General features: G+C 36.7%; 1 protein-coding gene across 1 annotated transcript in view; it reads left to right on the top strand.

Moving 5' to 3' along the window:
- The window catches only part of LOC150092286 (acid-sensing ion channel 1B-like), a 103,212-nt gene that overhangs the window by 13,942 nt on the left and 75,119 nt on the right, over window positions 1-14,151 (top strand). The window contains exon 3 of the mRNA XM_090414837.1: window positions 4,608-4,789. Within this exon, the coding sequence (XP_090270963.1) occupies window positions 4,608-4,789 (182 nt within the window). The remainder of the gene's footprint in view (window positions 1-4,607; window positions 4,790-14,151) is intronic.

The following is a 14,151-nucleotide window of genomic DNA, read 5'->3' as shown; positions in this document are numbered from 1 at the left end:
TGTTCTTCTAACCGGACCTGAGCAGATCTTCCTGTTTGTCCAAAATATGATAATCCACATGAGCAGGGAATCTGGTAGACACCTGTACAGCTGAGATGTGGGAGCTTGTCCTTTGGAGACATTAGGAATGTGGAGATTTTTCTGATGGGTCAAAAAGCCACACAGATATTTAGTGGTTTTAGCACCTTAGCTATGCGTTCACTAACCCCGTGTACATAGGGGATAGGTATACGTGTAGGTTCTTCTGTACTTGAAGAGGATGCTGGAGCATGACTACTTAAAGCTCTTTTGTGAAGGACGTCTTGCCATTGGATGAAGGAGGAATTAATATACTGTAATTCTTTTTGTAAAAGTTCTTCTGAAGAACAAAAGGAGTTGGCTCTATGAACTAGTGTTTTTATAGTACCTGCCTTTTGGCTGGGATGGTGATGTGATTCAGCGTGGATGTACTGGCCTGTATGAATCTCTTTTCTATAGATTGTGAATTGTAGATAACCATCTGGTTGGCGAAGGATGAAGAGGTCTAGAAAGGCTAACTGCTTATTTACTTCTACTTCTAGGGTGAACTGGATCCTTGGATGAAGTGCGTTGTAGTTCTTCCGAGGTGCCCTTCCGTATGGCAAAAATGTCGTCCACATATCTGAACCAAATGTTAGGTCTGGGTGTAATGTTGTCAAAGATAAGCTGTTCAAAATGCTCCATGAAGTAGTTGGCAATAGCAGGAGACATTGGATTACATATTGCTGTCCCTTTGATTTGTTGGTATAACTGGTTTTTGAAGGAAAAATAACCGGACTTTATTACAAATTCAAATAATTTGACAATGTTTGGAGGAAATTCTTGGTGTAGTAATTCTATGCTGTCCGCCAACGAAACATTCGTAAATAGCGAAACAACATCTAGACTAATTATAATCTCCTAATCGTCTAGATGCAGATCGGAAATTTTATTTCTGAAGTCCACAGAATTTTTTATATATGTAGCAGTTCTTCTAGTCGAAGAAGTGAGTAAATTTGACAGAAATTTTGATATTTTTTAAGTGAGACAACCTATACAGTCTACAACCGGTCTTAATGGAATTCCTAGCTTATGTACTTTTGGAAGACCATATAATCTCGATGGGCGCCCGAAGGAGGTCTTTAGTGTTTTCTTTTTATCTTCATCCCATATCGATATTTTTTCTATAAGGGCATTAAGCTTTTTTATTTGACTACCGGTAGGATCTGAAGTGAGGAGCCTATAGGTTGAATAGTCGCGGAGTAACAGTGATATTTTTCTCTCGTATTCTCTTCTGTCTTGGATGACTACAGCCATCCCTTTGTCAGCTTTCGTAATAATTAGGTTCTTGTTATTTTTATTTTTTAGCGATTTCAGTGCTTTTTGTCCAGCATACGGTAGGTTCGGCCGCGGAGGCTTGGCGTTAAAAAAGAATTTTTGCACAATCAAATCTTGTTCTCTTAGCTGTTTTTTGGGGTAAGTACTTTATTCGGAGCAACGGCAAAATTATGCCCTTTTGACAGAACGAAACGTTCGCTGTCTGTCAATGGGCGGCCTGATACGTTGATCACTACTCTATCTGTATCAATGACAGTATTACTAGATTTGGGGTGGCTCACCAGTGAATCAAACTTGCGTTTCAATCTATCACGGAAAGTATTAAAAACCTATCGGTATGACATCAATGGAATGCGTAAAACGGTGTTAAAATTTTCAGTCTCTAATACTGGTTCTATAGCGTTCTTAATATCTATTATTTCTTTGTTCAGAAGGGCAAGAAATTTCTTTGCTTCTTGTAGCTGACAATTTAACAATGACCTACTCGCCTTTATATAAATCCGATGGACTCTTTGAGAATTAAAAACTTCTTTTAGTTTACGGCAGGTAGGAATAACCTGAGCCAACTTACATCGCTTTAGGAATATTATTCTGTTAATGCAATTCGCCTTCTTAACTAATAGTTTACCTTATCTGGCACATCGTTTGGAAGTAGACTCTCTGTGAAGTCTTGATATAAGATACTTAGGTGAAAATTCTACGAATAAAGAATAATTTACGTGAGTTAATTCCGTTATTATAATAGTTAGTAACTATATATATATACAATTATAATATATAGTTATATATATAAAATATATAATTATATAATTATAATTATATATATATATTATATTATATATAAATATATTATAATATATAATTATATAATATATATATATATATATATATATATATATATATATATATATATATATATATATATATATATATATATATATATATATATATATATATATATATATATATATATATATATATATATATATATATATATATGTAGAAAGTATTTTTACCTTGGGTATAAATATGTTAAAGATACCAAGTAATTTTAAACCTGGTTTTACTCCATTTCCCAAGTAAGCAAACAGACTAAAAGTCAAGTTTGCACCTGCAATTGATGCAAGTCTACCTGATCCCACAGGTAGTGCAGGTAAAAATACTTTCTACATTTATATCTCCTCCAGAGATTTTTATTTAATAAGGTTAAAACACCTTATGGTAACTTGTTTTGGCGAAATACTTACAAGCTCTGTATGACTAAATCTTGGTATTTCTATTTCTAGCCTAGCTCCCACTGACGAGACCTCAATAAAGGTCGAAACCGGTCTGGGTAGTGGCCCCTTGCCTTTAATACAAAACATCATACATCCCCTTCTTGGAGATGTGTTTTGGCATTAAGGGTAAATATTAAGATTAGTGATCGGAGCTTGTTCCACCTTTGCCACGAGTTGCCCTGGTCCTGCACTACCTGTGGGATCAGTTAGACTTGCATCAATTGCAGGTGCAAACTTGACTTTTAGTCTGTTTGCTTACTTGGGAAATGGAGTAAAACCAGGTTTAAAATTACTTGGTATCTTTAACATATAATAATTAATATACTTAAAGACCAACTATACTACTCTGCCAAAACTTCGTTCTTTTCAGAGTCGACCAAAACCAAAACACAACCAACTGCATTTTCCTAGTGTTTATAAAGTTGTGTGCGACTGTGGTCGACCTTATTTTGGCCAGACAGATAAATCTGTTTCACTTCGTCTTGAGGAACATAGACGTGACATCACCTACAGTAGAACACGAGCGAGCGCCCTTTCCAGTCATGTGCTTTTCTCCGCAAACTCTAAACTCGAAGAACGGCCACACGAAGTTGATTGGGACTGCACAACCAATTTATATATCTGCAAAGATGAATTTGAAAGACGTATTATAGATTCAAAAGAAATAGTTCTGGACCCTTCACACTTGAACAACAGTCTAAGCTACAATTTGCTTGATTCACATAGCGCAGTAATCCAATACTGGCGATCTAAAATTAGCTGTCACACACATTCTACTCATACCAACAGTAGCACGCGGTCACCTATTTAAATATGACTGTTACTATTCATATGGAAGTGGCAGTGTTTTAATTCCCAGAAACTTGGATTCTTCATCCCGCAAATCAGGAAAACCGGTCATTAGAATACACGCAATTAACAGACATACTACAGCCTCATATAGCATTCTAATGATAATGGTAATGCCATATCTATGAAGTAATGCCATACATGGTGATGAAACGAATTAGTATTGATTCCGATTAGTATTGATGTAGAGAAGAGAAAAAACAGTTCAGATATAAATGCTACACAATGCATCTCATTCGTTTCCGATCAAATGCTGTTCCCTATTTATATCATTTCGTAAATGAACACGAAAAAAGGTAGTTGATTACCACAGGAAGTTTGTTCCACACAGGAAGTTTGTTTCATATACAGAACATCATATGAAAGTGGAGAATGAACACTAAACCAATATTGAACAGAGAACAAATCCACCAGTATTTACAGAAAGTACTTACTGTATTTACAGAAAGAGGGTTGGTAGTTCTTTTGTTATGAACTGCATTCATATTTATAACACAGTTATCCGGATATATGTACAAATTAGAATAGCACTAGACATCCAAAATGCAGGTAATACGTAAACTTGGTTTCATGGATGAGCTATGTCTACTAATGCACAGTTACAAATGTTACTGATCATCGATAATTAAAGTGGTACTCTGTCCACAGAATTTGGACTTTAAAAGTTTAAAAACGGAGTTTGAAGACACAATCAAGCGATGACGATGCACTGGTCTTAATCCAAATAATTTCTAATTATCTTAATCCAAGTAATCCATTTGCTGATATAAAGACTTCAATAATCTTGTAGTACTTCCATAACAAGCTATTCAGACAAAAAGAGGGGGAATACTAAAAGGCTATCACAAGTTCTATTCCAGTATAACGACTGAACATTTTTTACAACATTTTTAAACAATTTCAGAATTAGATGTTTCTCAGAGCAGCAATAATCTTTTTTGAAAAAGAGGTTCACTTTTGGCTCCCAATTTCCAAAACATTAGTGTAAACGAGTACTGTATACTCTCTTGGGAATTGAAAACCTATTGGGGTGTTTGTTTATTATTATTTATTTCTATAACATTTTTCTTACTTTATGTTTCAGCATTTTTGAAAATATTACCAAGCGTTTCTTATCTCTGCTTTCTTTCTTTTTTGCCCCTGCAGATGTGAAGACTTTTTTGTTCAGTGTTTTCTAGAATATATACAACTGAATTGCTGTCGAGTTTTCCAACCAGTTTTATCGAATACCGGAGTCTGCTATACCTTAAATACATCAAAGATTGCAATGCTATCGTATTTAAAGATGGAAAATCTGATTCTAGATTTGAATTCTTCATCTGGAACTGGTAAGGACTAATTGTTATTAACTGATCGTTACTCCATTTACACTGAATAGCATGTTTATTAAGTGGATCTATATCAATTTCAAAAAGTGCATTTTAAGAACTGGATCAACTAGTATTATGAAAAATACAGGATAAATTAATGCCTCTTCAATGACTATTTTTATTTCTTCATTATCCCATTATAAGTGAATGGAGATACGAAGGAAGGTTCTTTGCCTCTTCTATTATTCGTCGTTCTTCAACTTTGAATGTAGGCAAAGAACAGCTAGCAAGATAGTAGAAGCAGATCTCAGTTTTAGTTTTGGGAGTGCGACCGGGACCTTAGGATGTTATGGAATACCTATGTTTCTAAAACTTCTTGTTTATATTAGCAAAACTTCTTTCACATTTTCACTACTTTCATTTAAACATTAATTTCTATTATTAAAAAACAGCTAACGAATTTTATTCCCTTATTAGGATGAGGCCTTTTAACCATAGCTCTTGAAGACTGAGTGGGCAGTTCAATCTCCACCAGCCAATCAGAGATAGCTGGCCCATGTCTGTCACTAATTATAAGCGGCATCGATGTCGAAGATAGGCTCACAAAACGTTCCTCCTGTCGGCGTCTAAATTTGAACCCAAATTCAGACAGCCTAACACAGGGGATGATAGTGCCACCTCCACTAAGCTACGTGGATTTTTTTAAATTTTTATTTAACTGAAAATTTACAACCCTATTTTGGTCTCATTTGTCGAGAGGGAATCCTCTTGAGAAATATCTTTTCCTCTGGCGCTGCTGTAATTGATGTTCTTGAGCTGCAGTCATTTAACCACATTCCTATCCAAGGATAAAATAATCCATGGACTAATCTCTCCAAAGAAGGTTTTAATAACGGCAGCGACACTATAATTATTTGAATCAGTTTAAGTTCGAGAAATGCGATGCAAGACGAAGCGCTGTTATTAAATGCTTTGTCCATACAATTCTGGGATGACAGCTCTATATGTTAGCGAGAACGTGGCCTCGGCAGAATGCACAGCAATAAGATTATTTTCTAGCTAGTTGGGAAGCTTATGAATTCATTGGCATAAGCTTCATTCTAATGAAGGATGGACGAACTTTTTGAGAACATGTACTAATTTGCTGACAGTATTATAAATAAAATTCTATTTATTAGAAAGGTTATGATGGCAAGGGAATCGATGCTTAGGCTGTGTAGAAGAAATGGAGGCTAGTGTTTGGATGTGTGGAGTAAATATGAGGGAAGATTGAATTTCTATAAAAGGGACAGCCTACACTTGAATGAGTTTGGCATCAAGTGTCTTGAAAAATTATTAATTGATATGAGGCCTAACACTGACAGTCAGGGAAATTGAATTCTGATGGGAGGAATCGTCTGTTTGTAAGAGTGACAATGTTAGGTAACTATGTTAATGATGGGAATGATTATTATTATGAAAATGATTATGAAGAGAGAACGATGCTATGTTCGTCCGGTTCGGACCTATCAATCATACGTAAAGATGTCTGATTAAGTAAGGAACTAGATAAGACTAATCTCTCCAAAGAAGGTTTTAATAACGGCAGCGACACTATAATTATTTGAATCAGTTTAAGTTCGAGAAATGCGATGCAAGACGAAGCGCTGTTATTAAATGCTTTGTCCATACAATTCTGGGATGACAGCTCTATATGTTAGCGAGAACGTGGCCTCGGCAGAATGCACAGCAATAAGATTATTTTCTAGCTAGTTGGGAAGCTTATGAATTCATTGGCATAAGCTTCATTCTAATGAAGGATGGACGAACTTTTTGAGAACATGTACTAATTTGCTGACAGTATTATAAATAAAATTCTATTTATTAGAAAGGTTATGATGGCAAGGGAATCGATGCTTAGGCTGTGTAGAAGAAATGAAGGCTAGTGTTTGGATGTGTGGAGTAAATATGAGGGAAGATTGAATTTCTATAAAAGGGACAGCCTACACTTGAATGAGTTTGGCATCAAGAGTCTTGAAAAATTATTAATTGATATGAGGCCTAACACTGACAGTCAGGGAAATTGAATTCTGATGGGAGGAATCGTCTGTTTGTAAGAGTGACAATGTTAGGTAACTATGTTAATGATGGGAATGATTATTATTATGAAAATGATTATGAAGAGAGAACGATGCTATGTTCGTCCGGTTCGGACCTATCAATCATACGTAAAGATATCTGATTAAGTAAGGAACTAGATAAGAACAAAGATCTATAAGTTGTCAAACTGTGTCATGCAGACAATAGACAAAAGTATACAAAAGAGCATGCAGGTAATTTATTATGTCTACACGAATGCAAGGAGTATCAGAAATAAAGGAGCAGTGTTTACCTTGGTTAATATATTAGGACCTAGTATTGTAGGTAGTTGTGAGACCTGTCTATCAGAAGCAAACATACTAATTGTTATCGAGTGCAAATGGTACCGTATTTTTAGGAAGGATAGAGTGGATAGGAAAGGAGGGAGCTTGCTGCTAACGATATCAAATGAGTTGCATCCAGTTAGAGTTGAGACATATGATTGCAATACTAGTAATAGGTTTCTTATGTGACAGTGAGTTTTGAAGCCATCTGGCGTGAGAAGGAGTCTAATATGATTAAATCCATAGTGGGATGTTGTTACATACCTGGTGGATCGGTTGCTAGTGACGAAGAAATGCATCACCAAATAAAGACGATGGGTGCGAAAAGAGTAATCTTAATGGCGGGGGCTTTAATTAACTGAACATTGATTGGACAGCTGTGAAATCGCATGAGAAAAATAAAACTAAATTGATTGAGCTGCTATGAAACAAGTTCCACAAGCAGTATGTGACAGAAGGAACTCGTGGGCAACAGATCTGATCGTAGTGTCAGAGGGGGGTTTCAGTTAAAGATGTAACTATTCTGCCTTTGGTTAACAGCAATCATGTTATTCTCACTTGGGATGTGATAAGTTTATACATTTATGCATGTTCTGTTCAGAAAAAGTTACATACTGAACTAAATAGTAGGCAATTATGACTACCTGAGGAGTATGCTAGGTTCTGTGCCATGGTATCAGTTATTGGATGAGAAAGATATGCACAAAGCGTGGGAAGTGCTTAAAAATACTAAAAGCATTTTACTAAAAGCCTGGTATATGCAATATTGAACTCGTCGCTACTTCTTCACTGTATGAGGAAACTCATGTGCATGAGGAGGAAGTACTAGAGCACTTGCACAAACTGAATAAGAATTCTGCAATAGGAATTAATGGGATATCAGTAATGCTAAAAGAATGTTCGACTGAACTGGCAATTCCTTTGACCTTCCTTGTTCTGAGACTCAAATTATGTAGCCTCAGAACATAGAAGATTCCACAAGTGGAAAGAATGTATGGTAATTCCATTGCACAAGGGTCGTGCAAAGACCGATGTATCCAACTATCGACCAATCAGATCTCAGGAGTGGTGGGGAAGATTTTGAAAAAGTTTATTTCGGCTCGCATTCAGAAATGCATTAACAGAGAATATCCATTTTGCAATGTACAACATGGGTTTACTAAGGGAAGGTCATGTTTTAGCAACTTGCTCACATTCTATAATAATGTTACCACGGAGTTAGACAAGGGGAAAGGATGCAACATAATGCTTTTGGATTTTGCTGTAAGGCTTTTAGACAGAGTACAGCATCGAAGACTTGCATAAATTGGAGAATATGGGATGGATTAGGGACAATTGGCATAGAGAAGAAGATGGTTGACTGACAGATATCAAAAAGTCGTATATGGGAGATGTGAATCTGCAAGATTCAAAATAACCAATGGTGTGCCTCAAGAATCAGTCCTTGGTGCATTGTTATTCAATCTGTACATTAATGACATTGGAAATTCCATATACGACATACAGCTATTTGCTGAGGATGCGAGGAGCGGTAGGGTAATTAGCAGAGCTTGTGATATGCAGTACTGGCAGGATGATCTGAATAGGATGAAATTATGGGCATATGAAAATGGCTGTCAGTTCCATGTTATTTAAAATGTAAGTTCATGAACGTTGGTGTGATTAAATATCCAATATCGTATTTTATCGGTGGTATTATGCTAGAAGAAACTGATGAGGCTAGAGAACATGCAGTTTTCGTAGGCAGGAAGTTGAAGTTCAAGGGTTATATAGCAAAAATTGTAAATCTCGGAGATTAATTGCAATTTTGAAACGAACCTTGATGTATAAAGATAAGGAAGTCATATTGCCTCTTTACTGGTAATTGATAATATATAATTATTGATAATATATAAAAAAATGATAATAATGGACCTTGATAATACCTTACTTGGATTACTGCGTGCAGGTCTGGCCTGCTGGTTGCCTTAGTGATTCTGATACACTGTCAAAAATGATATGAGGTTTGTGGAATACTGAATGAAGACAGATTAAAAAATTGCACGTTGCTGACACTAGAAAACAGGACAAGGAGGGGTGATATGATTGAGAGTTAAAAACTTTTGAAAGGGTTATACAAAATTTCAATAAATGGAATTTTTCATTTTAAAGAGGGTGGGTGAAAGGGACATGAGGGCATCCTTGGAAGTTAAGAATGAATGCTGTCAAGATTTTTCTCTCATTAAGTGGTTGGTGATTGAAATGGATTGCCATTGGTTGTTATGTGTGCAAGTAGCGTGAATGAATTCAAAAACATGTATGACACCTCGTGCGAATAGTAGGGCCTCCCTCGATGAGTTCCTGATTCCCTGGAGGTATTTCTTAATAATAACAATGAACAGTGGCATAGGAACGCTATGGAATTGTAGTTGTCAAGAAAGCCAATGTCATGAAATAGCCAGAGGAAGGATATTTTACTGATTATTAAATTGTCACACTGTAAATAGCTCTTATTCCGATTTTGCCTAGGGTGCCGGAAACAAACCTATGCTTTTGCAAATGATGCAAATGCAAGTATTTTCCGAAAGTCTATATTTTTTTTTAAATTAGAGCATATCAATAATAGTTTAAAAGATATAATCAAAATAGTAATTAATAATAATAATAATAATAATAATAATAATAATAATAATAATAATAATAATAATAGAGTCAGAAGACTCATCGCGGGAGACCCAAACTATTCACTCAATATCAATCATACCTCTTCTTGAACTCATTTACAGACGAAGCACTCACAGTTGAGTCAGGCAAAATTCCATTCATTCATCATTCTCCAAGCGAAAAATTGTAGTCTTCACACCCAACAGCAAAATATGCGCAGAGTACCTCATAAATAAATATACAGAAAGTAACAGACAGAACATTGTTACTACCACTATAAAGTAACAGAAATCTTTTGGTTCATATTAAATCAGCCCTGAGAACACACAATTTACAGGAAAAAAATACTGGTGTTGATTGCGATAGATGGCATTGATGATAATAATATGTTCGTTTCGTGTATTTGAAGAATTAAGTAGTAGGGAAAATAGTGAGATACGTGTTGCGGGTAGAGAGTCCTCCCGTGATGAGTCCTTGGATTCCTTGGAGGTGCTACGTAATAATAATAATAATAATAATAACAATAATAATATATTAAAAACAGGTAGATAAATATACTTTTCATTATCAGTGAATCTGTTACTGTTACACCACGGACGACATCTATTTTGTATCAGCGTTGCAATTAGTTATTATTATTATTATTATTATTACAGGCAACTCCAAGGAGTCCTTAGATTCATCGAGGGAGGCCCTAAACACCATATCAAGAACAACTATTTGGCATTCGCACAGTATCTATCATACTTTGCTTTGAATTCATTTACAGTCATGGCACCCACAACAAACTCTGGCAGCTTATTCCACTCATTGACAACTCTCCAATTAAAACACCAAATTCTAACACCCTTGCTAACCACGCTGTTTCTCAGTTTTTATGGATGGCCACTAGTTCTCCCATCACCAGACCTGTTCTGAAAAATTTCCTCTGAATTAATCTTGTAAAAACCCTTCAGTAATTTGAATGTCTCAATCATATCGCCCATTTGTCGCCTATATCAACCAATTTCTATAACCCACAGATCTTCAACGTTTATTCCATAGACCAGCTATCATCTTGGTCACTCGCCTCTGGATCCTCTGTACCTCCTTCCCATCAAGAAGAAACCCTGGCGCCGAGATCTGGACATGGTAGTCAAGATGGGTTCTTATCAAGACTCAATAAAGAGGAACAATAACTTGCTTACCTCTGCTCGTCAAAGTATTCTTCAGTAACCAAGTGATCTGAAGAGCTGATTTAACCACTTTTGCTATGTGCCCCTTAAACTTCAACTCCCTATCCACCAACACTCATATCTCTGGCTTTGTCAACCTCCTGGAGTGCAGTTCCACCAATGTGATATACTGCTGCTAATTTTTTCATCCCAAAATGCATAACCTTACACTTTGCTACATTAAACTGACATTCATTCTCATTAGCTCAGAGACTGCCAATCTATCCAAATCATTCTGATGATACCAACTTTGTATCATCAGCAAATAAATCAACAGTCTCTCTCAGATCCTTTCCTATATCGTTAATAAACAAATTAATTTAATTTTTTTAAATCAAAAAAATAAATTTTTTAATTTAAAAAATTAAATTAAAAAGCCTTCTTTTGGACTCCATTCCTGAATAAACTACTTTCTGATATCTCTGTCAAAGGCCTCACCAAAATCCAGCAGTATCACTGTAAATCCATTGATTTACAGATTTTGATCTTAACTTGATTTTTGTGGGTAGTTGTGTCCAGTTTGTGGTTGTAGGGTTTGTTGTTGTTTCGTCTGGTGTAGCGCCCAGCTGGAGTAGGACTGGGTTATGGTCTGAGCTTAGATCATTTATTGTTATTAGCTGGTATTGATGGTTCACGTTTTTCAGGATAACTATGTCTAATACGTCTGGTCTCCCGATCGTGCCGTAGTGTGTGGGTTCGATCGGTCCTACGACTACAATGTTCCTGTTAGCGATGAAATTGTGTAGGATTTTGCCGCTTTTGTTTGCAATCCTGCTATTCCATGCCGGGTGTTTAGCGTTTAAGTCTCCAGCCATTATTATGGCTTCATTATTGTCTAGTAACTGTGACAGGTCTGTGGTAGATATGTGTTTGTTTGGTGAGTTGTATGTGGCGTAAATTTTGAGACTGTTTGTGTTGGCTAGGTGACCTTGTAGTCCTGTGACTTCTAGGGTTGTGAGCTGGGGGGGTGGGGTTATTTCGTTAAATCTGAGTTGTTTTCTGATGAAGATAGCAGATAGCTGTTCCTCCACCTCTGGTTGTTGTTCTGTCGGTTCTGAATAGGTGGTAGTTACATAGTTTTAGGTTGTCTGATGGCCATAGGTGAGTTTCGTTTATTAGTATTATGTCTGTTTCTATGCGTTGTATGAATTCTCTTAGTTCGTGCATTTTGTTGAGTATACCGTTTGCATTCCAATATATTATCTGTAGTGAATTGTTGGTGTTGATTGTGTTTATTCATGAGTGAGGGTAGAGAAGATTACTTGTGCGTTTTTGATGAAGTGTTTTGTTGAGTCTTGGGCGGGGTTTATCTTACTAAATGCGAGTAGCATTTCGCCTAGGGGCGGCTGTTATTTTGGCTGAATTGGGTGGTTGGTTGTAGGTAGGGGGTTCTTGGTTTGTTCTTACTATATCGGCATATGTTGTGTTTACGCGGGTAGTCGTGGGAATTACTGGTTTTGATGTCGGTGGCGCATGTTTGTTTGTGTCTGTTGTGGAGCTTGGTTCTCTTGCTTTCCGTGTTGTCACTTCGTTGGTTGGGTGTTTAGGATATCCCTTATAATTTGCAGGGTTAGGGCCGTCACAGTTTGCACATTTTGCTGGAGTTGTGCGGCGTTTAGTACAGGAAGCTGTGGGGTGTTTGTCCCCACACTTCAGGCATCTGAACTCTGCCTTGCATCGGCTCTGGGCGTGTCCGTACTTTTGGCATCGGTGACATTGTCCGGTTGATGCCCTCCTTCGAAGTGGTTCCATTCTGATGATGAGGTCGCACACTGTTCTTATATTGTATATTTCATGTTTGTCTTTATCGATCTCTATTAGGATTAGCGGCATCGGGGTTTTGTCTCCTCTGTGCATTCTCGAGACTTTTATGGGTGCCAAAGCCCTGTCTTGTTAGGTCTGCTTGAACTTCATCTGTTGTGATCGATTCTACTACTCCTCTTATTACAACTTTTAGGTTTTTCTCGCTTTTTAATGCGAAGGTATGGTAAGGGATCAGTGAGTCGTCTAGTTTTTTAGTGAGATTTCTAAAGTCTATTACTGTTTCGGGTTGTATTCGTATTCCCTCTGCTGTATTTCTTGCTGTAGAGAACTTGATTTGGCTGTGCTTCATGATATTTGCTGTCTCCGACCATTTTTCCTTCGATCGGAGGATAACTGGAGGGATGCGTTCTTTTTTTGTGTTGCTTGATGCGTCCATTGGTGTTTCCTGTTCTACTGTGTCTGTGACCTTTCGTCGTTTGTTTCTGTTGATTACTTCAAAATCTTCAGTCTTGTCTTTTGAGTTAGAGTAGTGTTCTTGTGGGGAGGGTTCTGGTTGTTCAACTTCTAAGTCGGTGGGGGCCATGAGTTGCTTGGTCGTTTGGTGCTGATTGTATGAGTGTTACAGTGCCCGGATATCTGGTTTCTAGTTCTGAACCTATCTTCCCGAAGAGTGTTATTAGTCGGTCATAATTAAAGTTTGCTAATGTTAGTTCCTCCATTTGGTTCTGCTGGTGTGCTACTGTTAGTTGGTAGTGGATGGGTAATAGTAAATAGAAAATTTACTTACAAGTCCGGATTTTCTTCCATGCACTTTCTTTAGTTGTTTCGTTGAAGACGATCCTAATCCACTTGTAGATGCACTGATCACGAATTTGGTTCACACAATTTGTATACTCTAACCTATTCGACTATAACATATACTATATGTGATCAAAAGCTCTCAAAAACACTTTAAAACTGCTGCCTGAAGAAAACCTACCACACTCGATCTCCATCATCAGAATATCAAAGTTTAAGTGAAAAGAACTTACATACTTTTGCTATACGATTGCCAGAAAGGTGTGTCACTATATTAAATTATAACATATTATAACTAAGATGAAAAGCCAAACGGCTATTTTTTTCTGGCGAGGTTGATAAGTTAAGGGGGAGCCGTTTGGCTTTTCATCTTAGTTATAATATGTTATAATATAATATAGTGACACACCTTTCTGGCAATCGTATAGCAAAAGTATGTAAGTTCTTTTCACTTAAACTCTGATATTCTAGGTCTAGCTACTCACTGATGAGACCTCAAAAAAGGTTGAAACCGGTCTGGGTAGTGACCTTTCCTCATAATGTAAAACAGTACTACATC

The sequence above is a fragment of the Typopeltis vanoorti genome, chromosome 26, assembly GCF_054136105.1.
Source record: "Typopeltis vanoorti isolate ZY-2024b chromosome 26, IOZ_Tvanoo_1.0, whole genome shotgun sequence".
Classification (NCBI taxonomy): Eukaryota; Metazoa; Arthropoda; class Arachnida; order Uropygi; family Thelyphonidae; genus Typopeltis; species Typopeltis vanoorti.
This window is presented reverse-complemented; position numbering and strand designations above follow the sequence as displayed.